This window comes from Dermacentor silvarum, chromosome 1, assembly GCF_013339745.2.
Source record: "Dermacentor silvarum isolate Dsil-2018 chromosome 1, BIME_Dsil_1.4, whole genome shotgun sequence".
In the NCBI taxonomy this organism is placed as follows: Eukaryota; Metazoa; Arthropoda; class Arachnida; order Ixodida; family Ixodidae; genus Dermacentor; species Dermacentor silvarum.
In genome coordinates, this window is record NC_051154.1 from 193,467,797 (window position 1) to 193,495,375 (window position 27,579).

Genomic DNA, 27,579 nt, shown 5'->3' on the forward strand with positions numbered 1-27,579 from the left:
GTATAAAATATGCCAGAAGAGTTGTATGGATAGTATTTCATTGCAATGGAAATTATGTTTAGAGACAGGTACTGCAATTGCCATTTAACCCGGGGCAAAAAAATGTAGTAATAAAATATTCATAGAAAGTTCACTAATTAAAAGTGTATCTTCACTGCTAAACAGACAAAAAGATTGCTATAGTTTGAGGGAAACTTGCTAAAATGACAACATGCATCAACTGCCAGTTGCAGCTTTCCTTGAAATATGTGCTGGGGAATGTCTTGTCAAGAGACTTTGGAATGGAGCCCAGAGTTCTCAGAATTAATTGGCTGGAATACCTTATATATTATTCATTATACAATTCAGGACTATGGTATCCCAACACAGCTCCATGGAAGCAGTTGGGGAATTCCCTCATTAATATATATATATATATATATGTGTGTGTGTGTGTGTGTGTGTGTGTGTGTGTGTGTGTGTGTGTGTGTGTTGTGTGTGTGTGTGTGTATTAATGAATTTCAACACTGTTTGAGGCTGTGGTTACAGTGTGCTTGCAATAATCAATGCTTTGCAGCTGAGGTCATGAACCATATCCTTGCACGATCAGTCATGTTTAGAAATATTTTCACTTTTGAGTGTAGCATCTGTGATGGCCATTCATCAATTATTGTATCCAAGAAAGATATGCAATGTCAAAAAACACTGATGTGTGAGGTGCCATTCCTTTGATTGCTTCTTTGATATATATATATATATATATATATATATATATATATATATATATATATATATATCAGCTATAGCTGATCAGGATGTACTAAAGGTAATTTATATATCCTTGAAAGTGTTCAATCAAGAACGCCGACCAATATGTGATCTTACCTCAGTACTATAATTTTAAATTAACATGCCTTCTTTTCACCCACTGGTGACAGGTGTATGTGATTTTGAGGCTGTATGAATTTCTACATGTGCGACAAAACTTTCTACTGATGAGTTTCCATTTGGGTTCTCCCTGCTCCCATCCAACCTCTCCCACCTTAGAAATAAAAAATAAATAAATATTGGTGAGTTCTTAAGTCCTGTAAGCTTTCGTGATGGATGCGTGGTATACAGGGTGTTTCAGCGAACACTTTCAAAAATTCTTAAAGGTTGCCTGTGGCAGATGGCACAATTCTAGTTCATGAGCTGGTTTACTCGAAGAGGCGGACATTAGTTGCACAAGAAATTGAAATCCAAAATCAAATAATTACCAAAAATTCACTAATTAAGTTTTTAACTAATTACCTGATGGCCCATATTGCAATTTACAAATTGTAACCGTGGAGTTCACAAGACGGATTTACTTGGAACGAATTCTGCGGGTGACACCAGTTTCGAGATATTAATCCCCGAACTTTGCGGAGAAATGCATTAGCGTTCCAGTTCGTTTCTTAACAGAACGTCGCTTTATGCATTGAAGCACAAAATTAACTGGAACGCCAATGCATTTCTCCGCAAAGTTCGGGAATTATTATCTCGAAACTGGCGCCATCATGAGAATTAATTTCAAGTGGATCCGCCTTTTTGTAAATTGCAATTTGTAAATTGCAATATGGGCCATCAGGTAATTAGTTAAAAACTTAATTAGTGAATTTTTAATTATTAGTAGATTATGCATTTCAATTTTTTGTGCAAGTAATGTCCGCCTCTTCGAGTAGACCAGCTCATTAACTAGATTTGAGCTATCTGCCACATGCAGGCAACCTTAAATAAATTTTGAAAGTGTTCGCTGAAACACCCTGTATGTATGACATGGGCAATTAACAAATATATAACAATTCGCGGGATGTGAATTCCTGGGATATGTGAACAAATATTTTACCAGATGTGTTGTATTTTTCTTCAAAATTACCTGTGATCTAAGCTGACAGTATCTTGTTGCTCTGTATGTGCTAATGTTTATTGGAAGACATGTCCATTGTTAAGAGTAGTAGTAGTAGTAGTAAAACTTTATTATAATCAGAAACCGGACAGGCTCCTACCCCAGTCCACAGAGGGGGTAGGGGGTTAAAGACGAAGTTTGTCCAGCAGGGTGGTGCCCCTATTCCAAGGCCCCACTAGAACGGGCCATCCGCTCAGCTCGTTGGATCCGTTGTAGCTGATCTTGCAGGGCCGGGCTAGACATCGGCGCCTCCCATTCGTTCCACGTGCCGTTTGTTTCGTGCTCTTCTCCGTGTTCTGCACACTCCCACGTGATGTGAAAGAGTGTTGGTGTTGCTCCACACCACGGGCATATGTCTCTGTATGCCGTGGGGTAGATCAGGTGGAGTGTGTGTGCAAATGTATGTAGGTGTTCGTCTGTAATCTTCGCAACACGGTTGCCTCCGCAGCGCTGAGTTTGCCGTGCGGGGGTGGATTATAGATCTTTCTATTTTCTCTGAAGTATTTCAGAATTGTTGAAAAGCAAGGGTCTAGGGTCCTCTATTGCAGAGTCTGGGGCGACACAGTGATTTGTAAAGCTTCGAGCCGCCTCGTCCGCATGCAGGTTCCCGGTGACGCCCTCGTGCCCCGGTGCCCAGGTCAGAGTTTGGATGTATTGATCCGTGGAGTCCCATCCAGTCCCGACAAGTATTCGGAGCGCCTGTGCTCCAACTTTGCCCCTTAGATAGTTTCTGCAAGCTTTCTGTGAGTCTGTGATTATCGTGAATGGAGCGTTTCGCGTCCAGCCCTCTTTTATTGCGAGCGCAATTGCAACCTCTTCTGCTGCTGTTGTAGAAGCGTGATCTATTGAAGCGCAGGCTGTAACTTTCCCTCTACGGTCTGTGACCACTGCCACCGCCTTCCTTGCATCTGTCTGATAAGGCGCGGCATCAGTGAATCTTGCCGTATTCATGTATTTTGTCATTTTTTCTATGTATTGTGCCCTAGCTGTTCTTCTCCCAGCATGCAGGGTAGGATCCATGTTATTTGGTATAGGGGATACAGTCTACCATTCTCTAAGTTCGTTGGGTATCTCATTAGTTTCTTGATGTTTATGTATTAGTGCATCACGCCCTAACTTGCTTAGGACTTCTCTGCCTGTTGGAGTCTGGAGCAGGCGATTTTCTTGTGTTTGTAGCTGTGCCTCGGTTAATTCTTCAATCGTGTTGTGTAGACCAAGCGCCAGTAGCTTGTCGTTTGAAGTATTCTGAGGTAATCTTAGAGCAGTCTTGTAGGCCATTCTTATTATTTGGTTTGCTTTTTCTTTCTCTTCCCTGTTCTATTATGATAGGGGAGTAAGTATGTGATGCGACTGAAGACGAGACTTCTTACCAGTCGGAGGGTATCTTGTTCTCGCATCCCCGTACGATTGTTTGTTATATGGGCGATCATGCGTGAGATCTGTTGCACTGCTGATTTGAGGGTATTTAGTGTATGCAGGCATCTCTGATTAGCTTGCAGCCACATACCAAGTATTCTTATGGTATCCTTCTCTTGAATGATTTTTCCTTCTAGCTTGACTTGCAGCTTTAGACTCAGGGTCCGTCATTAGTGATTTTCTCTTTGTAAAGCGGATAAGTTCCGACTTTTCTGCTGAGCATTGGAGTCCCCGTAGTCTCGTGTACCCTTCTATGGTGCTAGCTGCCTGTTGTAGTCTGTCTTCTTTCTCCGCTAGGCTACCTGTAGTTATCCATACGGTTATGTCGTCGGCATATATTGTATGTTGTAGACCGGCGATTTCTTTGAGTTGCTTTGCAACGCCTATCATGGCAACGTTGAAAAGTGTGGGTAAAATTACCGCCCCTTGTGGTGTTCCTTTATTTGGCGGCCGAATGGTGTCGGATTCTTAATCCCCCATCTTGATTATTGCAGTTCTCTGATTAAGGAAACTGGACGTATTGAAATATCCTCTGTCCACAGTTAGTTTCCTCCAACCCTTCAAGTATTCCTTTGTGAATTATGTTATCGAAGGCTCCTTTTATGTCATTGGCCATAATGACATTTTCCCCCACCTTTGAGACGTTCGTTAGTACTTCTTCTTTTAAGAGTCCATTGTTACTTGTATTTTTTACCATATTGAATTTGTTATATATATATATATTTTACAAATATGTATATATATATATATATATATATGTATATATGTTGATTGTATTTAATACTTTTTGTGTGGCATCTGTCAAGGTTTCCTCTATGGATCCAGTGTATTTATTTTGAATGAAAACACTGTTGCTACTGCACTCAGCAGGGTCAGGACATAATCCACCACCTTGCACTGTATTAATTTTCAGTCAGTCTCTTTCATGGGATACAGTTATTAGGGATATTACTTCCGGTTCATGCTACTGCTCCCATAAGAATTATTTGCATATTGCATTCTTGAAAGTGTTGCTGCAGTGAGGCATTTCTCTAAATGAAATGTACGTACATGACACAAAAGTATCCCTTAAAACAATTGCTCAAAAATAAAGCTTTGCTTTGCCTTATTGGCACCATGATGTGTTATTGCCTTGTCAAAAGTACTATATAGGCTTATATTGAGGAGTTTCAGCATCTTAATAAAAATTTCTCAGCTGTCAGCTGCTGGAATAACTCATTGTGGAACATGTAGATGCAACACTAGCAGAAATGGTTGAAAACAAGCGTGTAGCCACAATTACTTTTTTGAGGGGGGGGGGGGGGATGGCTAAGGTTGCATACGCCCACTCATTGGTTTTCAAGAACCTTTTAGGTCTCTCTTATGATTTTGGCATTGATTATAATGGTTATGGAATGCCAGGTGTAGTTGTAAACTGGACAAAAATTACAATTATGTGTAGTGCAAATCCGCTAATACGTGAAGCACGCACAGGTACTTTGTGCAGGCATTACAAATTATGCAGCTATTGTTTCATATGTGCACGATTGCTTGCTTCATAGCAACGTGTGCATTATGGTGAGAGTGTATGATATCCACAATAAAATGACATAGACTGTAAGACTGAGATTTTTTAATTCATTGTTTTTATCCAAAATGCAACAAATAAAATAGCAAATATTTTGTGCATACAAGCATTCTAGGTCGGTACATCAGCATCGAATGTAAGGCCAATCGGCTAATTCTGCACAGTCAACATCAAAACTCTACAGGTACATGATGTGTCGCACAGGTTTCTCCTTAAAAAATGCAGACGCGGAATGATGCACACAAGCAGCTCTACCATTCAAGCAATATTCTCGCGCAAATATCAACCCAAAACACGCAGAAGAGCAACAGCACAGTTATGCAAAAAAGCTAGGAGATCTAGAGCTCTATAAGTATGGGTACTTTCAGAATTATTATTGCGATAGCAATTATTGAACACTCAAGCGAATTTCTGTCGTCGCCGTCGCCGTGAGGTTCCATATAAAGTCCAACGGCGATAAAATCGTCGCCGCGCGCCGTACGCTGTGCCGCTGTGTGTGCGAGTGAAAGCATACCATACGAGGGTGAGCCGGGAATCGCGGCTCATTGTAGCGCACGTGCGGTCTTTCGTGCGCGAGGCACGGGGGCGAGGCGAAGGAGAGGAATATGGAGGGGGGGGGGTGCGTTCTGCTTCGTCGGCTGCTGCTCACAGCGCGGCCGCGCGGGCGCCGTATCTTCAAAGCGATCTGCGATGGGGACAAAGTGCATGCGCCGAGTGCCGGTAGCTTCGTAAGCGAGACCAGAGACAGCGCGAAGGTCAATTCGCCCGCTGCTGCTGGCGCACTTTCTCATTCAGGCGTTTTCACGGCGAGTTTCCGGGTCATCGAGCGAGATCTGTTCATGTATACATGTGCGCATGGGACACCACGCTTGTCTATTTAGTTAGTAAGCGAATGTTTATGCGGTCCATTAAACTGCTATCCTTACTTCGTATAGCTCTCTACTAATTTGCTATCGCAATCGATGCTTCGCCTTTCGGGCGAAACTGCGATTTTTTTAAAGCGCAATAATTACTGAAGCCTTTTCTTTTCTCTCACATCAGACAGCAGATGTCAGTAGATCAGTGCACTAAGGACTGAAATAAATATCTAAAACTTATACAATGGGAAGATAACGCAGAAAAAGGAGCGGGGAGTTACGGTTGAAATACTCATGGCTTAGAAGCTAAAGCTCCACAGGCTTAGAAGCTCCACACATACTCAGAAGCTCCACAGAAGCGTTTCTGTGGAGCTTCTGGGGCTGCACCCGTCTGCAATCATCTTGACTGCGGTGCTTCGTTCTTTGTAAGCCAGGTGTTGAGACGTGAATGCCCATAATAGCCGCACGTTTGAAGGATTATATGCACCTTTGTTTATACGGGATCGAATCCTGGCCATGGCGGCCGCACTTCGATGGGGGCGAAAAGCGAAAACATCCGTGTACTTTGATTTAGGTGGACGTTAAAGAACCTCAGGTGGTCCAAATTTTCCGGAGTCCCCCATTACGGCGTGCCTCATAATCAGATCGTAGTTTTGGCACGTAAAACGCCATATTTTTTAAAACCTTTGTTTATAGGCGACATGCAGGCATAGAAGGAAGCAGGGTGCCGGCCGGAAAAAATTCGGGGGGAAGAGGGGCTGAAGCCCGGTCAGCGCGCCCAATGTCGGAGGTCACATGATAAAGCGCGCGCAAGACGGGGGGGGGGGGGGGGGGGGGGGGAAGCCGTGCCGTGCTAGAGTGAATGTTTATTGAAATTTATATAGCCGATAAAACAACAAGCCTTACGTACGTGTATAGTTGTGTTATACTTTACTATCGCTATCATTGCTTCGCCTTTCGGGCGCTACTGCGACTTTTTTACTCATACACTGCATCTAACGAAATTTCGGGCGTCGTACCAGACCTTAATTGCTCGATTTCTCGATTTCTCGTACATGACAGGCGCGCAATGTCGCAAATTTACAACAATCATGGTGGCCGTGAACACAAGTTGCCACCTATCGCCTCGCTTGCATGCGATTTTAAGGAGCTTTAATTCTTTGCGCGGCGACCGACGGGTTTTGATGCAGCTTGGGTCGGACTGTGTGGAGAGCGGTCCGCTGGTAGCATCGTCCCACTGTGGGCGACTCTATCAGCTGTGGTGGCAGAGTGGACGCGAACGCTTGGCAGGTTTCGCTCTGTACTGCCAATGTGAAGATACCGTCGACACGACATGAAACCGTATCTTTTCTGAAATTCGTTTCCAATTGCCCAATACGAAAATTTTGACAGCCCTTTCTGTTTAAGATAAATCCGTTGGCGACTGTACTTATTGCACAAAAGGTCGAATTCCGTTATAACGAAATTTCAACATAACGAAGTAAAACGCCGATTTTACCAACTTAGTTATATCGTGGCTTAACAGTATTAGCACTGATTGAACAGGCAGAGGGAGTATCAAATTCAACAAAATTGCTTTTCTTTTGTCGTTGAAATTCGTGTTTTTCTGATTGGCTGATAATTAATGAGAAAATTTGTATGGCCCTTCCCTGTAAGAAAAAAAATTCGTCGTTGACAGTACTTATTTGCATAAAAGATTGAATTCCAATATAACGAAATTATCCAATATTCCAGTAGAATTCCAATAGAACGAAAGTAATCGAATTATCGCTTCAATTTCATGTTTTATTTTGCGACGTCGAGGGTGTACGTGAAGTATTCGAAAACGATTAGAAAAATAGTCGGATTTTCGAATATTTACTATTCCATTCGAGGGCCGAATCGTCAGAAAGGACATATTCGATTCGTTATTCGAAAATTTCGAATATTCGCACACAACTAGCTAATATTCTGTTTAGGCTCTGGATTGTTGGAGTGCGCTTCCCACGTTACGGTGCCTCTTTTTGAGCAGTCGTGTAGCTATACTCCATATCACATGTCGTTTGCAGGACTGTGGAAGCTGCAGAACTGCTTAGCCAATAGGAAGGCCGAACGCCCTTTGATATGTGTTCACCCTCGCCGCGTCGTCTGCTCAGCGACTGCTGAAATCGCGGTGTACGACGATGTTACATGTAAAACCCCTATATATAAAAGTAGCGACACTCTCCTCCTCCGCCTTCCCTCCTCCTCGTTCCTCCTCTCTTTCGCGCTCCTTTTTCGACCGTTGCGCCGCCTACACCGCTTGAAACACGTGCACTTGTTTATCTTTCGCCGCTGATCATATTCGACGATCGCCGACTGTGTTCGTCGCTATCGTCGTGCTCCTCGCCAGTCGGTAGACTCTTCTCGGGCGAAAATGGCGATGGAGCGTGATCGTAAACAAACGCAGCCAGCACCCGGGGGCTCGACAGTCCACGTGATGCCATTAGGCCAATACCGACGCGGCGTCGGCCTCGGACAGGGTGTGCGAGGAGGCGGCGGCATTCTTCAAAGCGTGACGCTACTTTTTATATATATAGGGGCTTTAGTTACATGCGCGAAGGTCCTAACATGCAGGGGCGGATCCAGGTTTTTTTCTAAGGGGGGGGGGGTGTAATCTTTTGTCAATGATGAAGATGATGATGATATTAGCCTTTCTTATTTACCGAAATCCACCGTTTCTGCTCACTATAAACCCGCCTCTTATACGGCTAGTGCAACACCTGTAGCGAAGGCAGGTATCAGTTTCTCCAAACTTATTACAGGAAAAGGACGTTGCCCAACACAACCATGTGCTTGGCGGCTGTGCCTGATAATTTATCTAAGTCTCTAAGTTTAGTTGGTTCATGTTCCTGAGTCTAAGACTTAGGAACATGAATAAAAATAAATGGGCTGCTAAAGTGCACAAGTATCGGCACTCGAAAAGCGTAGACACAGAATGGAGGAAGAGGTCAAGGAAGTTGGCAACCAAGTACAGGATAATCGAAACTGCAAATAGACAACCAGGAGTCATCAGAAAGAAAGTGAGAGAAATAGAGACCGTGAATTGGATGCAAAGAATGGAAACAAAAAGGACAATGGAGATTTACAAGAATGAGAAGAAAGAAATTAGAAGGGAAAATCTGTACAATAACACAAAGGGCAGTGCCTTGCTATTTGAGGCTCGAGCCGGTTGCCCAAGGACAAAAACATACCGGAGCAAATATTTGGAACTAGATTAGGCATGTGCATGCTGCAGTAAAGATCCGGAGACCACTCAGCACATCCTAATGCAATGCGAAGGGATTCACCCAGCGAGAACCGTAGGTAACGTACAACTTCCAGAAGCGCTTGGGTTTAAAGTGGAAGGAAACATCAACCGATCAGCCGTAGAGATAAGCAAGAGACGATAAGAGCACTTGTGAAAAAAAAAAAAAAAAAAAGCCGGGAAGAAATTGATGCGACCGGATCTCTTGCAGTAGCGGTACAAGGTAGATTTTGAAGGGGAAAAAAAGATTAGATATGTATACAAAAATGCTAGATAAAAAAAGCACCATCCCTTCCCCTGTCGAGAAAATGGGAGTAAGCGAAGCATAGGTGCCAACCCCCCCCCCCCCCCCCCTCCCCCCGCCCCTAGAGTGTCATTACCGGAGTTCTGTTACCCACATAATTTTAGGATTCTTTGGCGTTTCCTCTATATTTTCTCTTTTGTTGTGGCTAAAAGCTTACGGCATCATTGTTGGCGCGGACGTGCACGGCGTGTAATTTATACTTTCGCTTTATTTCGGACAAGCGCATTAGAAACAGCAGCGGTGGCTACCTCATCCGTGTTTCCTCACTTCAACATTTTTTTTTCAAATTTCCGCTGTGAACACCATGTACAGACACAATATATTTAAATATATACACAGGACAAAGTTTATGATATTTTTTAAAGAGAAGGAAGCAGCCAACTAAATGGATAGCCTATGCCTAGAGAACGAATATTTTGATGTATGTTCACCTAACTTCAAATTACTTTGCGTGCTTTATTGACCCTGAAAGAAACCTGCAGACTTCAGTGACCCCTTCGGCAGAGTCTTCTATCAATGGCGGGTGAAAAGTACGTGAGTGTTATGTGTCTCAATATTGATTCTCTTTCCAGTATAGGCAATGCTAACGACTGGTGACAAAAAAAAAAAAAAGCTCTTTTTATTATTTGCAACATTTACGCATTAGGGATGGAAACATCGCCTCTTGCATGCAGAGGCCATAAATATGGGGTGTTTCAGCAAACACTTTCAAAAAATATATTAAGGTTGCCTGTGGCAGATAGCACAATCCTAGTTCATGATGAGCTGGTCTACTCGAAGAGGCGGACATTACTTGCACAAAAATTGAAATGCATAATCGACTTATTAACAAAAATTCACCAATTAGGTTTTTAACATATTAAATTATGACCCGTGTTGCAATTTACAAATTCTAGCTGTGGAGTTCACAAGGCGGATGCACAGGAAGGCACCAGCTTCGAGATATTAATTCCCGAACATTGCGGAGAAATGCATTGGCGTTCCAGTTACTTTTGTGCTTACCTGCCGTGGTTGCTTGTGGCTATGGTGTTGGACTGCTAAGCATGAGATCCCGGGATCAAATCACGGCGGCTGCATTTCGATGGGGGCGAAATGCTAGAACACCCGTATACTTAGATTTAGGTGCACGTTAAAGAACCCCGGTGGTCTAAATTATTCTAGAGTCCTCCAATACGGTCTGCCTCATAATAAGATCGTCGTTTTGGCACGTAAAACCTCATAATTTATATATCTATTCATAGTTTTGTGTTTCGATGCATAAAACGACGTTTTGTTAGGAAAGTGACTGGCACGCCAAATCATTTCACCGCAAAGTTAGAGAATTAATATCTCGACACTGGTGTCCGCCTGAGAATTAGTTCCAAGTGGATCCGAACGCCATGCACGGCTAGAATTTGTAAATTGCAAGATGGGCCATAAGTTAATTAGCTAAAAACTTAATTGGTAAATTTTGTTAATTAGTCGATTAGGCATTTCATTTTTTTGTTGCAAGTAATGTCTGCCTCTTTGAGTAGACGAGCTCATGAACTAGAATTGTGCATCTGCCACAGGCAACCTTTAAAAATTTTTGAAAGCATAAATAATACGTGCAACTTACGAGTAAACGTGGACCTCCGTAGGAGGTGAAAATCCGCTGGCTGGAAATGTCCATATTTCGTGAACAAGAAGCGCAACGCCATAGAAACCGTGCGAAGGTGCGCCGACCAAGCAGCCACGGAACGTCTCTGCTCGCCAAAAGCTCCCCCGACAAGCCACCATCTACGCGCCTGCCTCTTGCCGGTTCCTACCCGTGAATGCTGCCTGACTGCCACAGACGGTTGAGGCGACCTCCTTCTCTATTCTTTCGCTCCCCAATCCCATCCCCCCAAGTCGGAAGTCGACGCCGACTAGGCGGAGGCTTCTATTCGGGCGCCGACATAGGCGGCGGGCGGGGGCATCCTATATGATCGGCCAGCTAGCAGCGTCAGGCCAGCGTGAAGCCGACGTCTCTGGCCAGCCAAAACTTTCGTGCTCGGCATTATGCAGCCCTACGCATTCGGGCCAGCATCCGTGGCCAAGCCAGCGCCGACGGGGTCGGGAACATAAGTCTGCCTTTTTACGGCCCAAGCCTTTCAAGCCGACATGATCGGCTCCCAGCGATCTGCCGAGCACCACCCGATGGTCGGCCCTCGGCCAATATTGCTTGGGTCTCCGCTTTGTTAGCTTTCGTTCTCCGGCGTGAACGCGCTACGCCGCACCCCTGTATTTTCCAGGGGACGGAAGAGACAACAGATGACACCCCGAGGGGGATCTAAGTTAATCAGGCGCGAAGGCGCTCGCGCGGACATTGGCGTGCTTGACAAAAGGGACGTCCCCTCGTTAGCTCGTCGCCGCCGACGGGACGAGTAAGGCACGGCCGGTGCCAGGAGGTCCAAGGTATTCATGAGAAAAAATAACTATGGCCACTTCGCAACACCACACCCCTACAGAAAACAGCTAAGCTTGTGAGCGAGCTAGCTTTACTTCTACATGGCTGCTACCACTGGTATTGCGAAAAATACTTTTGAAGAATGCTGGTGGCCATATTTTTTGCGACAGGGCCATCGCCCTGTCAACGAGGGGCTATGCAGATCTGAGGGGGTGGGGTCAGGACATACGGACATCCCCACTGGATCCACGCCTGCTAACATGTGACGTATCGCTGTGATGTAACAGTATATTGAACCAAGGAAAAACAAAGCCCTCTAATCCCGCCCTTAATCAGACAGTTGCGCCCGGAGCTATATATTCCGCTGCGCAAAGTTATTGCATGTGTACGCCTCGTACCTTCTGCAGTGCTGCAAACGACTTGTGAGATGGAGTATAGCCTGTCGTCTGGCACCCGGGGTCCGTATATAGGTCTTGTGTCACCCCGCTACCGTTGGTCTGCACACATTTCAAATTTGATTCGGTCCTGGACCGTCGCCAAACTACTGCAAGCTGTATCACCAAGTAGTATAGTAGTAGTATAAACTTTATTTTGTCCGAGATGGGGTTTAGGGAGGAGGGGAGTGGGAAGGCCCGTCCTCTTCTTCCTCAGACGGCGGCCAGGCCTTGCTTTTTGGCGGCGTCTTCGGCCATCTGGACGACCCAGAGTTGGAGATCTGGGTCTGAGCTGAGCAGTGCAGTCTCTCACTGCTCTAGGATGGTGATTGGAAATGGAGGTAATGAGCTTATGCGTTTTTGGTATACTTATCAGGGGGCCCACATTATGTGGTGAAGATCGGCTCTACCTGCGCATAATTTACAATCTGCTGTATATTGACCCTTTTCGCGGAGCAGTTTGCTCTAGAGGAACGAGATGGCGCTTTCGGCCGTGCGACTGTGGAAAAAAGTTACACTTCTTCGGAAACCACGTATTTATTTATTGGTATTTTTCCCAGAAACACCCGGTATCGTGTAGCGTTATAATGATAACTGTGCATACGATCGTTTAAGTGCAACGAAATCATATTCTGTCGATTAAACTTCGCACCTCAACCAACGTTCCGCAGAGCGAAACGGGCTGGGACAGCACATTGGCGTCTGTCACACACACGGGCGTTGGCTAGAGACGCCGCTCGGCATAGCACGGTCCGTATACGGCTATCGCCGTCTGGTGGCCGCCGGCGGAAGGCATCATTCTCGGTGCCACCGGAAAGCCCGCGGTCGGCACTCTAGTAAGTATATTCTAGGCACTATTGACCCTTTTCGCGGAGCAGTTTGCTCTACAAGAACGAGATGGCACTTTCGGCCGCGCGCCATACGTTGCCTCAGCGAATGCGCACGAATACGAAACCATTACTGCTTCTGCCCTGCTACTGTGCATGCGATCAGCTGTCGAAAATGCAACTGGGTGTGCGCTAATTCACTGCGCCCAATTCATACTGCAAAATGTGTAACGATAAAGGGAAGACGTGTGCGGTAGTTCGCTGCAAAAATAGTGATTCACATATTAATGAATGTAATCAACCTGTGTCGCCGCTGCTACATAAGGGCTGCCTGTGTTGCCGCCCTTCGCGAAGCACGGCTTTCCTCAAGGATAAAAAAATATAATTCATCCGCCTGCGCTGTATAGCTAACCTTTAAAGAAATTACTTCAACTCCGGAACGTCGGCACTTGGGAGTGAGTACCGCTCGTTACAAAAGGAAGTAGTGCCACTTACTGGCATAGTAAGTTTCCCGCACGTTATCTACACACATCCACCCTCACTCGCACGAAAACTTCCGCCCACCCTATCTCCAACGTGTGAGTGAATAGGCGCACACTGCCGAAGCATGAGTGACGGCGACTACACCGACAAGACACGAATGTTGGAAGCTGAATGTTTCGTGACGGTCCACAGAGTAAGCGAGGGACTAGTGATAATATACGTCTTTGCTCCGAGCTACCGCAAAATACAGAACATTTAAATTTCAAGCTACGTGCGCAGCAAGAACAAATTTATCACAGCAGAGCACACCCGCGAGTGATTACGCTGAAAATAAACAATCAGAGATAGTGGCCGCACCGAGGAACTTTACTAAGTCAGAAATATGACAAGCAACTGGTTCAAAATGTTTGCCAAATAAAGAACGCAAAGCACACTGATCCTGATTTAATTCATAAGCGGAAAGTTTGGACAGCTTGGAATACATTTCTAGCCCCGCTTTTAGTACAAGCACCGTATACGCTGCTCGCGCCGTTTGGACAAGACGTAATGAGCTCTGAAAGCACTTACATGTCCTCTAAAGCTGTGGCCAAAGCTTCGTGTCGTGCACGCAGTCACCGTCTACGATATGCGTCGAAACGGAGGTTTGCCGCGCCGCACCGGCGTCACGCGCTTGCATTGTAAACGCGGAGGCAACGGAGGCGGCTGAGGCAAGCAATGGACGCGTCACCACGTGATCAGACATGGCAGTGCCCACGGGAGCGCCGCGAAAAGGGTCAATAGCCCGGGGTAGAGGTGACTGTACGTCACTGGGTTTGGGAAAGTGTGCGTCTGTAAAGGCGCCAGGTAACTTTGCTCATTATCTAAGTTTTTGTGAGCGGCAGGGTAATGCCCCCTGCCCTGGTGGTAGAATTGTAGAATTTCCTTGGAGGATACCATCCGGTCCCATGCCTGAACGGCGGAGGGATTTGAACTGCTCATTACAAGAGGTTGTCGTGCGGCCGCGGGTGGCCAGTTCTCGGGCCGCACTGTGAGCAGCTTCGTTTCCCGGAAGACCGGAGTGCGCCGGAGTCCAAACGAGTTGCGTCCATCTGCGCCGGGTTTCGGCTACCCTGGCCAGAATTTTGAGGGCTTCGGGCGAAATTCGCCCTTTTGCCGTATGGCTGTGTTTGAATCGCTGACTATGAATTTGGCTGCGGAGGAGGCGTATGCCAAGGCGATTGCGACTTCATCCCCGACCTCCGGTGATGTTGCATATGACTGAGATTGCAGCGATGGTTTAATTTTGTTGATCTATAGTATAGCCACTGTCATGGCGTGTCGATCAAAATACTCGGCCGCGTCTATACAGGCTACGTCCTTAGAGCTTGAAAAACGTTTTTGTAAGGATTTGGCTCTTTCCTGCCTGCGCTCTTGGTTGTGCAGAGGGTAGGTTTCTTAGGTAATGGTGGGACGTGTGTTTTCTGAACTCTGTGGGAATGCCCCGCTTTTGTCTGAATTGGGTGTTGTATGTAATCGTGAGTGATTGAAGAATGTGTTGCCCCGTCCAACGCCAACTTTTTTAGAGTAGTTTTTGTCACGTTAGTAGTTATGCCTTTCTGGCTTCAATTCCTGAATTACAAGGTGCCCTCTATAACCGCTACTTAAACAGTTAATTAAATATTTTTGCTAATTAACGGTTCAATTTTGCACGATGCCGAGTTCCTGTAGTGTTCAAAAAGCGATATAACCTGATGGCAGATCACGAAGTATGTTCAACAAAACGAAGCTTTATATGCCTAGGCGAAATCGTATATGGCTAGGCGAAATCACCTGTGTACAGAAAACTATCATCATCCGCATTGGCTCGAGCGCCGTCTTCTTCTTCCGCAGCTGGCTCGTTGGCGCCCCTCGGGTTGCGCTCGTGCTCGTGCTCAGCATGCACTCGTGCCACTGCTCCCGCGTTCGTCGTCTTTTTCCACAGCTGGCTGCGTTGCCGCTCATCATTCCAGCGTAGAATTTCACTTCTCTTCTGTTGTCGTAATGGGGAGGCCGCGTTTAAGGGGGTATGAGCCATTCATTGTCTTACGTGACGGAAAGATTTACGTCTGAAGCAATTTCATTTTGAAGAATTGCAAGCGGCAATGGCGGGCAAATGCTGCTAACCACGCCGCCGAGCAAACTCGAGACATCGAACGCAAGCTACAACGGCGGACTGCAGGCATCCCGTCATTTGAGGACATTGCTGCTTCTGAACGATGAACAAGGACAGTCTGTGCTAAATACCGTGACAGTGTTACTGCACGTGGCGCCATAGGTCGGGAAAATAAACGGAACTCACTCAGACTCACTCACAAATTATATTTTTTTGCTTAGGGCTCACTCGGACTCAAAGATTCACCAAAATTCTGCTCAGCCGGGTTCACTCGGAATGCTCCCTCCTAGTCCCCCCCCCCCCCCCCCCCCCCGTCCTCTAAGGCAGTGGTTTATCCAGAATTTCGACTTTGGGGGGGGGGGGGGGGGTGCATACGAAGTATTGCTTATCTTTTTTTGAGCGAAGGCGAGGGGGGAAGGGGCACTCTTTTTACCACGTTGTTTTCTTTAATTAAGGCTTAACGCTTTTTTTCAACAAATGGTGACGTAAAAGCTGCTAATTAGCAGAAGTACACTACTTATAACCTTTTAAGCAAGTATATTAAACCACATCTTACAAGGGAGTTTGTCCTTGTTGGTGCAGCATGTAGAGCTGATGTTGTTGCGCAAACAATACTACACCGAAGGTGGAGACAGGCAGGCATGAACGAGGGCTGTATAGAAGGCCGAAATGTGTGCCTAAAAAAAAAAAAAAAAGCGCCGGCAGTTCCCACGCCCTGTGGGAATCGATGTTATGCGAAGCAGTGTGCGGGGAGCCTACCAAGTTGACGAAACGACCATGAGAGTCCCAAGACGTAGGCGGCTACACGACCTACACGACGCACATGCCATGACCTATCCTTTATGTTCGTCATACACTCTTGTCATACTATGCCAATTTTGGTACCTACCACGTTAACGAAACGACCATGAGAGCACCAAGACGTAGGCGGATAGATAGATAGATAGATAGATAGATAGATAGATAGATAGATAGATAGATAGATAGATAGATAGATATAGATACTCTCAAAGTGGTATATGATCGCCAAGAAATGATTCACATTTGAAAAGTATATATGCGCATCATGCCCGCTACAATCCGGTACATACAATATCCAAAGAAACTACTAGGCCAACCGTGGCTGCCACTTTCACAAAATAATAATTAAAAAAAAAAAAAAAAGCTGAGACTAGACAATTGCACCGTGTCACCCCGCATGTATCTATAATACCCGACGTGGTTTCTTGGTTCGCATCATATAGGTTTGGTTTGGTTTGGTGCATATATGTATAGCACACCCCGCCACGGGGGATGGGCCTTGAATCGGGCGACAGTGGGTAGAAAAGGGAAGAATACTTATAAATAGGATTTTCTTATTGAAGAATGAGATATGAAATGAATTCTAATCGTTAATATCAATTTTCATGGCATATTATCTTAAAATTTGAAGTTAATATTTTTGTTTTCATGTAGGCTTGATCCACAAACTGCAAATATTCATCCTTTTCTTCGTCTGTTGAGTTCCTAATATTAGGGATACTCGGAGCTTCGCTTGAAATTTTCATCAGCGCGTCGACATGGGCCGGCGTCATGTGACATCTATCTGATGTTAAGAGCCTGTTCATGGTGGAAAAGCTTCTTTCAACGGCAGCAATTCATACGAGAAGAAGCAGTATCTTCATTGCCGCTGATGACAAAGCAGGGAAGATCCTTTTTCTCTCGACCTCGCACGCAAGCATTAGCAGTGCTTGCTGTGAAGCCAGCTCTCCAGGATACCGTTTGTAAATTCTACTCACTCCCCAGTCTAGTCGTTTGGAGCTTAACGCTAACGAGAGCAATGTGCCGTATTGTAAATTTTACGACTAAGCACAGGGGTATTGCTCGCACTGTATACGTATTGTGCATGCGAGTACGTTGACCTAAAAATGGAAGAACAGAAATACCAAACATGAATCTCGCATCTGATTCACGCGCAAGCGTTTACCGCGACCTCAAGGATTCTCCGCTCCCTGCAGGTTGCAGTGTAGCACTGTCGTCTGCGCGCTGAACATCAACGCCCTCCATCGACGCCAGCCATTATGCATTGCTCCTGCACGAAAGCAAGAACCGAGATAAAGCAGGGAGGGGTCGAGCGCGCGTTGAACAGGAACGGTAATTGAGCCAACCGAACCGACCACACTCGAGAAACATGGACAGCGTCCATCTTGCTCGCTTTTCGTAACACCGCTACCCACAGTGCCGTATCGTCTATCTAGCCTTGTCTGACCTTGGCTACAAAGGTGAAAGGGTAAGCTTACACAGCACAAGCTACCCGAATGTGCCCGGATGTATCGCGCTTCGCAGCGAGCCTCCCCCCCACTTGCCTTCCAAACCTGCCTCCACTGTTCCAATGAGGCGCGAATATATAGAAAATGCGAAGCAGTGGAGGTGCACGGAGGAGGAGGTGTGGCGGGGGGTTGAAGCGTGGCGCCTTGAGTCTCGACTTAGCGGCGGCAACTTGCGTTGCTGGAGCTGCGATAAACTCGTCTCAGCTGGCCGTAAAATCGATACAGTGCCTTTGGGGGGAAGGAGGAAGGGGCGCGGGGGTGCCGGTGCGGTTGCGCGTAGCCGGACGGCCGCTTATTACCGTGCTTTACCATTTTTTTCTGCAGTCGTGCGACGTACGCTGCACGCCGCAACGCGCTGCCGCCGTCGCCAGAATTTTTGCAACGTTTTGAAATGCGTAGCATCATATGGATGATCGGTCGAAAAATTCCATGCGAAGCCAGAAAACCCCTTTCCCAATACTGGCTGAGACTGTGCGGTTGATAGCTGATATCCGGAGTATGGTCACAAACGACCCATTGTCCGCAATAATAGGCGCGCCGGCACAAAACATACCATAAGCTCCTCCGCTTTCGCTGTTCCCCATACGCCATACGTACAAAGGAGGCATTAAACCTAGGCCAAAAATGCATAAGCCTATACTATAAGGGGGATAGCAAGCAGTATGGGACGCCCTGGCAAACACCCGACCAGTGAGAATCAAAGGTGACTAAAGGGGACCCAAAACGAAAGGATGCCCCACTCGTGCAATAATTACGCATGTACACGCAATAATTACGCATGTATACACCCCTCCGCTTCCTATGACGGCATTAACGCGTTCGTTATGCCGCGTCGGGCATCGAGCAAACAAATCAAACAAATTAAGTAGAACCTCCCTGTACGGGTATTATCGAACATATATCCTCCTGAGACCTGAACACAACTATGGGATATAACCGGTCTTCAAGGTAGTTTTTATTGTCTACTGTTATGTTATGAACTTGAAAAACAATTTTTTTTTCAATTTAAATACGACGGTATGATGCCAAAAGCTGCGTCTCCATGTTCGCGAAAAAAAAAAATAACTATCTCCATCATATCTTCCTGTTTGCTATGGTAAAAACTGCATTTCATTGCTTAAACGCAGAGATGAAGAAGGAACTACGTCTAGTACATTGCCATGTTGCTGCCGCGTCCGGTATTTTCACGCAGTCTCAGTGATTTCGAAACACACCTTAAAGTTGCTGTCGGCCGTCTGGGACGACACAGAGGTCTAGATCAATTTAGTGTCAAATTTATCGAAAGCGGATGACAAGAATATGAGTAAACCCCTTCTTGACAGTTACACATGCACCGTACTTCATAACCAGGATTAATATTTTCCGTAATCACTTCCGAGTGAATTTCGAAAAAAAAAAGTACAAGGGGTCTTAGGAGGATATACATAGCATTATATGGCGGTCAGCGTGGTGCGGAATGTATATGTTCGGCAATGTAAATATGTGCATCTCACTGCTCGTGCTCCTCACGCATATATAAATAACGCATAGTGCATCAGCATAACCCGCACACATATCATTACCACGCATAACACACTCCGCACCACGCCGACTGCCATATAATGCTGCGCACACCTTGAACAGTACCCGTTGAGGGAGGTTCCGCTGAAATTTTCTTTAGGTTGGCAAAATGATCAGAACTCAGACTCACTCGCAATATAGTACATTTTTTTTTGCTTTGGGCTCACTCGGACTCAGACTCACCAAAATTCTACTCAGCCGGGCTCACTCAGAAGCAGACTCACGGGTAGGACTCAGTCTCAGTGAGTCGATTCATGAGAAAGTTTGCCGACCTATGCGCGGCGTAGTCTTGCGCCGACTAAGCGTGGACACAAAAGTCCAAATCATGCACATTGTGCCACGGGAAAGATTTAAAAAATCGAAGAGCGTTGTAATCTACTGGGAAGCGCCAGACGTACATGTACGCTGAACCATGGCGCGCAACAAAAATCGCATTTCTCGCGCCGTAAAACGACGTTGTTGCCACGGACTGAGATGGTGACGGCATTTATATTAGCGACCGCAGTGTTATTGTTACAAAAAGCCGTAGTGATAAACTCGGTGGCTTACCTATTTACCCTTCTCGAGGATGCCGTCATTGTTGCTCTCCGTGAATGTTGTTTATCTGTTTATTTGGTTTAACTGTTTATCTATAGTAATAGTAGCAATTAAGCGGACCTAAACGGCCGAACTGGGAGCTTCAACAGAAACTGATTCTGCGGAGCCCCTGAAACAATGTTTTGGCCTTGGGACAGAACTGACATGGCCGAGTTCATAAGTCCAAGTGTCTCTGCCTATAGGCATCTCTCCATTCTCGCACACAACGCCCCTCGTTAGTCGTAATTGTATGCTACTGGGGTGTGCCGACTGATAAAGTAAATGTTTAGAAGAATCGCTTTCCTATTGAGCACCCTATAAGTGCTTGAACCGTTTTAACGCGATAGCGTTAAAGTCCCGGTGTCGCAGAAAATTCGGCGTTGGTGGGATGTCGACGTCCGTGGCAAAGAAAATCATCCCGAACCACCCCGACGGCGCAGGTCCTCCACGTGGCGCAAGGTGTTAGTGAACAAAAATTGAATTTATCACAGTGAAATCCGTCAGAAAAATGGCAAAGTACGACTTAACCACAACCTACAATGTTATTTGAATGTACGAGAAAACATAATTCTGTTACGAGGAAATTCAAACACAAACCCCTTTTCCAGCATTTATACCACACCAACAGCGGCGCGCTCGGGTAGGCTAATTGCGAAAATCTTATCCAGATGGCGCTCGCATCCTCGGCAGGTCAAATTGGGACTTGGCCTGCCTAATGAGTTTTGGACACGCGCGCGTGTCGGGGTGCTAGCAAACAATAATAATAATAAAAAAGTCCTAGGGCGTTCACATTTAAATATTGCCCCTGAAAAAACGTCTTCCCAGCAATGCATTTCTGTTTAAAAGTGAAGCCGACTCTAAGGGGATCGGTGTAAGCTTGGTCTTTGTAAGCTGGCGTTCCCACGTTCTGTGTTGCAGTGAAGCCTACTCAAAGAAAAATACGATGCGAACGGGACCCGACAACGCTGTCGCGTTCTACTCTTAAGGCGGTGGTCCCACTCCGGCGGCACGAGCCCCCCGTTTTCAGTACTTTTGGTGTAACCGTGGCGGCTCTTTTACTTAGGATATAAATTTGTGGTATATACCATAGAAAGCTTAATTCTTGTAGATTCCAACTATATATAATATAAGGAAATTCATTAATGTGATTTAGAAATAAATGCTCCAGAACAAGCATGAGATACATGGTTTTTGCAAACTGTGTCTCAGTTGTGACCATATTTAGAAGAAACTACCGCACTTACTGCATTGCGGCTTGCTCTGTAGCTTTAGAACATATTTATCTAGTTCCTAGACGTAGCAAATTAATTTTTAATTTTTACTTTTTGGATAATTTGCTTTTGAAAATTGCCAAATATTGCAATGTTCTGTTGTAAACAGCCCGGCAACTACATGCTCAAGGAAGCTAAATTTTGTACAAAGTAGAGTTCAAGGAATTTCCATTTAGGACACAAAATTTCATTCATGTAACTTTATTAGTTTTAAAGCGCAGCTTCGCAGCTTTATTACCTTCCCGCAAAAATGGGCAAAAATAAAACCAGAATTCTAAATATTGCTTATTTTCGGCCGCATTATTAGGAAAACGAATAAAGTTACATGAATGAAATTTTGTGTCCTAAATGGAAATTCCTTGAACTCTACTTTAGCCAAAATTTAGCTTCCTTGGGCATGTAGTTGCCGGGCTGTTTACAACAGAAGATTGCAATATTTGGCAATTTTCAAAAGCAAATTATTCAAAAATTAAAAATTAAAAATTAATTTTCTACGTCTAGGAACTAGATAAATATGTCCTAAAGCTACAGAGCAAGCCGCAATGCAGTAAGTGCGGTAGTTTCTTCTAAATATGGTCACAACATAGACACAGTTTGCAAAAACCACGTATCTCATGCTTGTTCTTGAGCATTTATTTGTAAATCACATTAATCAATTTCCTTATATTATATATAGTTGGAATCTACAAGAATTAAGCTTTTTATGGTTTATACGACAACTTCATATCTTAAGTAGAAGAGCCGTCACGGTTGCTCCAAAAATACTGAAAACGGGGGGCTCGTGCCGCCGGAGTGGGACCACCACCTTAAAGGCGAAGCTCAAGCGTCCTCCTAGTTTTTTTTTTGTTCGTGCGTTTCATCAGTTTCACACACACACACACACACACACACACACACACACACACACACACACACACACACACACACACACACACACACACACACACGCACACGCACACGCACACGCACACGCACACGCACACGCACACACGCACGCACGCACGCACGCACGCACGCACGCACGCACGCACGCACGCACGCACGCACGCACGCACGCACACGCGCACGCGCACGCACACGCACACGCACACGCACACGCACACACACACACACACACACACACACACACACACACACACACACACACACACACACACACACACACACACACACACACTGTAATCCATGCGGCGGCCCCTCCTGCTTCATCTGAGAGAAAGGAAAAAAGAGTGCACGAACTTTGTCTGTCAGAAATGCCCGAGAGTATGCAAAAACGGTTTCATCGACGCTAATAATTGGCCTAATCGAATTCCAGCAAGGAAAGATCGATGCAACGTGAACTCACTCTGAATCCATCTGTAATTCATTCCGCAAGCGAGCGACACAGATGGACGTTGCACAAGACAAGAAAAGAAAAGAAAAAAAGAGGGGGGGGGTAGGCGGTAGAACTTAAAAATGCGGGCATATGGTTGATGCAGAGCAGTCCAAATAGGAGCACTTAATGGGAGGACTCATTTTTGCCCCATCCTGACAGCCGAAAGCTTGCGCAAAGGGGGCGAAGTTTGATACCGCCTTGTTGCAGTGCATGCGGTAAGAGTTGATCGTCTCGGGGAGGTTGCACATCGTGAAACAGGCGGAGAGGAAAAACAGCTGTTCGTCGCTGATGGAGCTCGAGACCCTGCGTTCGCTGTCATTTTTACTGGCGACCGAGTCCTTAAATGCTTGGTAAGCGAATTCCAAGGCCGGTATCTCGGGAAAAGGCGTACTGTGGAAGGGGCTGAGGCATGCAGCTCTGCGCCTCGATGCCGCCGCCCAAGTGGTCGATGGCCGGAACAGTGCCGCCTGTCCTCGCATGTCGACCGGCACCGTGAACGGGTCGAAAGACCTTGCCAGTTCGCGTGCGAAGGAGAAGCCTACAGTGCCGTACGCCATGGCGTTGGTGCCGTCGGCGTAGTACCACGGCCTGGATAACGCGGCCAGAGATATCGACACCCTGTTGAGAACGTGCGTGTACTTGAAATACGGAAGCGCGTAGTTGCGCGGACTGTTATCAGTGACACTGTTCGTGGGATCATCGCGGAGGCTGCGCCATTTTTTCATGGCCCAAATCCACTGCTGAACGAAAAGGTTGTTTTCGTCCATAAACAGGAATTCTTCCAACTTGTATATTGATTGGTCGGATAAAAAACTTCTTCCAGGCCATAGCACCACCGTGACGTTTCGGACGTGATCGACGAGATCCTGCTTCGAAACGTCATCGGCCCAGGGCACGCTGGAAATCTTATCGACAGCCGCTTGCGTCACGCTGGTCAGGAGAATGTCAACGCCGTTTCTTGTCTGGGTAGTGAAGTGATCCTTAGCGTACGTTGACGTGAACAGCCACTGGTAGGCAATTTCGATCTGCGTGGCGCAGAAGATGGGCCGGAACTCGGCCGCTCTCCTCTTGTCTCCGTACTGCTTCACGAGCAGTTCTCTATCTGCGAGTGGGCCAAAATTCTGCACAAAAGTCCAAGCTATGTGCTCCAGCAGCTCTTCTCTCGTGTAGTTGGCAAACATTTCATTCACAGCGTAAAGAAGATCTCTGTCCCAGACGGTCACTCTGTCATTACGGTGAAACTCGCCCAAACTTTTCACATTACTGCTGAGTTGGAAAATCCAGCGTGATTCCGGTATGTTCGGCGTTACGTGATGTATGCTGCCGAGCTCGAATTGCACCGGCTGAACGGCAATTTTCTTGCTGACCAGCACGAACCGATCAAAGACGCTCCTCTCCACCATTGCAATCCGGTTGATGTATTCCTCGGAGCGTTCCGGATAGCCAGGAGCAAAGAAGGCATTGCTAAATCTATTCCAGTACGTCATGTAAGATTTCAGAGCAGACAGGTCCCGTTGCATGTTCGTGCGGACAGTGAAGAAGCTAGTGGCATCGAGCAGGATGTGTCGGCCACCGCTCGTCGCACAGCCGTGCGGGCATTGGCGAAGCGCCGCGCTGAACCAGATGTCTAGACGCCAGTTGAGCGACAAGTCCAGGATCACGCCCAACGGATCGACTCCTGCCAGCGGTGCGTCCGGCCACGGGATCCTCAGCTGGCCCATGAAAGCCTTCAGCTCCCTGATGCCTCTCGTCGAGTCCTCGGGACTGGTCAGCATGCAAGAAGCGAACGCGGCGTCCACCTTCCTGCCGAACCGCTGCTGACGGGACCCGTCGAGAAAGATGTTGCGGAAGCCCTCGTACCAGGCGCCAATAGCGCTGCTCATGGAAGCCGTGCCGTAGCTGTAAGGTTGCGCGAAAGGGGCCCAGCTGGAGCAGGCGTACCCCTCGAAGTCATCGCACGGGTTTATCGTGGCGTTTACCGCGCCTGCCAAGATCTCAGCGTAGTAGCGGCAACCCACAGTGCGGCACAACGCCTCGCGTCCTTGCATCTGCTCGGGTGAACGCGATTTGGAGGGCACAAGGAAAAAGAGCAGCGTGATCAGCGTTGCCAGCACGATCGTCGTTGCGGCGGTAGCGATCAGGGTGCCGCTGTCCCTGTCCTTCGTGTGGCGCCGCCCCCTGGGAGACAGCGTGAGCTGCGAAAGGAACAATGGAAAAAAAGAGGGGGACGTCAACTTCTTGTATATGTAATGCTTTAGGGCAGGGGTTCCCAAACTGGTCATTTTATGGTTCCACGAGGGGTTAAAACGTATCCGACCCCATCCCTCCTTCGGTGGATTTTTACATTAGAGTTTGGATTTAACAATTAAAACCGCCACATCAGCACTTCGGTAGTCCTTGCGAGAAAGACAATCGCGGCAGCAGCGTTCAAGACCCATGGGGGTGTGATTCGCGGGCCCACAGTGTCCGCACTAGACGCAATTCATTCGTGCTCGCAGCTTGGTCTGAACGGGAATAGACTTTATTTAGTGTCCTGCAAGCTGAAAGCAACTTTCGAATCTAGCAGGCTGTCGACTCCTTGTCGACGTATGACAATGCCATCTTCGGCGTATTGTAAGGGCATGCAGGGCGCGTTTGCGGTAAAGGCACCCTGATTTCGTTACGGAGAAGATTACATATATTCAGGTTGGCCTCATTTTGCAGTGCGTCCGTTTCTGCGTTTTCCGGAATAAAAACATGGGACAACCACATCGACTCGCGCAACGCGTACGGCGCTCCCACGTGGCCGGGATGCGCGGGATACCATTGCGATAGGTATGTGTATTGATGACCATTCCATAGCGCAAATAACTTGCAATATTTGTTGGAGAAAACAAAAAAATAAGGTCGCAGTATCGCCCGAAAGGCAAAGTATCGATTGCGATAGCAAATTAGTAGACAGCTATATGAAGTAAGGATAGTAGTTTTATGGGCTGTATAAACTTGCGAACATTTGCTTACTAACCAAGTTGACAAGCATGGTGTCACGCACGCACTAGCAAACATGAACACAGCTCACTCGATCACCGCGGAAACTCGCTGTCAAAACGCTCGAGTGAGGAAGCGCGGCCGCAGCAGCGAGCGAATTGACCTTCGTGCTGCCTGTCGCTTAATTCAACGCGAACTAAGCGGCGAAAACACAGTACACACGAAGCTATCAGCACTCGGCGCACTCTGTCCCCATCGCAGATCGCTTTCAAAATAAAGCCCGCGCGGCCGCACACGGCCGCGCCATAATAGCAGCCGCCGTAGTAGAACCCCCACCCCCTTTCCACACCGCGCGCGGCGACGATGTGGGAAGGCGACGATAACATCGCGCGCGGCGACGATGTTATCGCCCTTCATACGGAACATCACGGCGACGACGACGGCAGAAATGAGCCTGGCGTGTCCATATAATTGTTATCGCAATAGTAAATAAGCAAACGTTTGTGCGTCCCACACTTCGTTTGCGCCAGGACTCTGTTAGTGGCACGCGGTAACTATCGAGAGGTAGCCGTTTTGCCGGCGCGCGCTGCATTAGGGAGCGCGCCGCGCGGAGCAGTGCGGGGAAAAAATTAATTCGGGTGTTATTGGACTATCGTGAGTTCACTTGTTTATTCTTTCTCGTCCAAAGGAATTTCTGGTGAAATCATTGAAGCATGCTCAAACATGCTCCGTGCCAAAAGGTTATGAGGGAAGGTAGAGGGTTATGAGAGCATTTTCACTTTACCGTATATATATATATATATATATATATATATATATATATATGTATATATATATGTGTGTTTCAGCGAACACTTTCAAAAATTCTTAAAGCGTGCCTGTGGCAGATAGCCCAATTCTAGTTAATAAGCTGGTCTACTCGAAGAGGCGGACATGCACAAAAAATTGACATGCGTAAATTCACTAATTAAGTTTTAACTAATTATCTGATGGCCCATATTGCAATTTACAAATTGTAGCCGTGGAGTTCGCAGGGCGGATACACTTGGAATTAATTCTCAGGATGACACCAGTTTCGAGATATTAATTCCCGAAATTTGCGGAGAAATGCATTGGCGTTCCAGTTAAATTAGTTAAACAAAATGTCGCTTTATGCATTGAAGCACAATATTAACTGGAACGCCAATGCATTTCTCCGCAAAGTTCGGGAATTAATATCTCGAAACTGGTGTCATCCTGAGAATTAATTCCAAGTGGACCCGCCTTGCGAACTCCCCTGCTACAATTTGTAAATTGCAATATCATCAGATAATTAGTTAAAAACTTATTTAGTGAATTTTTGGTAATTAGTCGATTATGCATGCCAATTTTTTGTGCAAGTAATGTCCGCCTCTTCGAGTAGACCAGCTTACTAACTAGAAACCGGGCTATCTGCCACAGGCAACCTTAAATAAATTCTGAAAGTGTTCGCTGAAACACCCTGTATATTCGTGTTCCACAGTCCGCAAAAGATGTCCGAAGTTTCGTCGGCCTTTGCTCTTACTTCCGCCACTTTGTTCAAGATTTTGTCACCGTATATCACGCCCTCGGACAGATCTCCTGAAGCAATGTGTGCCGTTTTCACAGGGAGCCTCTCAGGCCGCCGCCTTTTCTTACCTTACCACCATACTCAACACCCTGCTGATTCTAGGACACTTCGATACGTCAGCAGGGGCGGATCCAGGTTTTTTCTGAAGGGGGGGGGGGGGGGGGTCAGCTTCTGTCAATGATGATGATGATGATGATGATGATGATAGTGGCCTTTCTTATTTACTGAAATTTACCGTTTTTGCTCACGATAAACCCGCGTTTTATACGGCTAGAGCAACACCTGTAGCCCTCCGTGGTGGCTCAGTCAGCTCAGGCGTTGAGCACGAGATCGCGG

General features: G+C 46.5%; 1 protein-coding gene across 1 annotated transcript; it reads right to left on the bottom strand.

The window, feature by feature from the left end:
* Nucleotides 1–22,762: 22,762 nt before the first annotated feature.
* On the bottom strand, nucleotides 22,763–27,322 carry LOC119436219 (endothelin-converting enzyme 2-like). The gene is made up of 2 exons (XM_037703010.1): nucleotides 27,317–27,322; nucleotides 22,763–24,883 (listed from the first exon to the last, which is right to left on the bottom strand). Exons 1-2 carry the CDS (start codon nucleotides 27,320–27,322, stop codon nucleotides 22,763–22,765), a joined length of 2,127 nt encoding a protein of 708 aa, XP_037558938.1.
* Nucleotides 27,323–27,579: the final 257 nt, after the last annotated feature.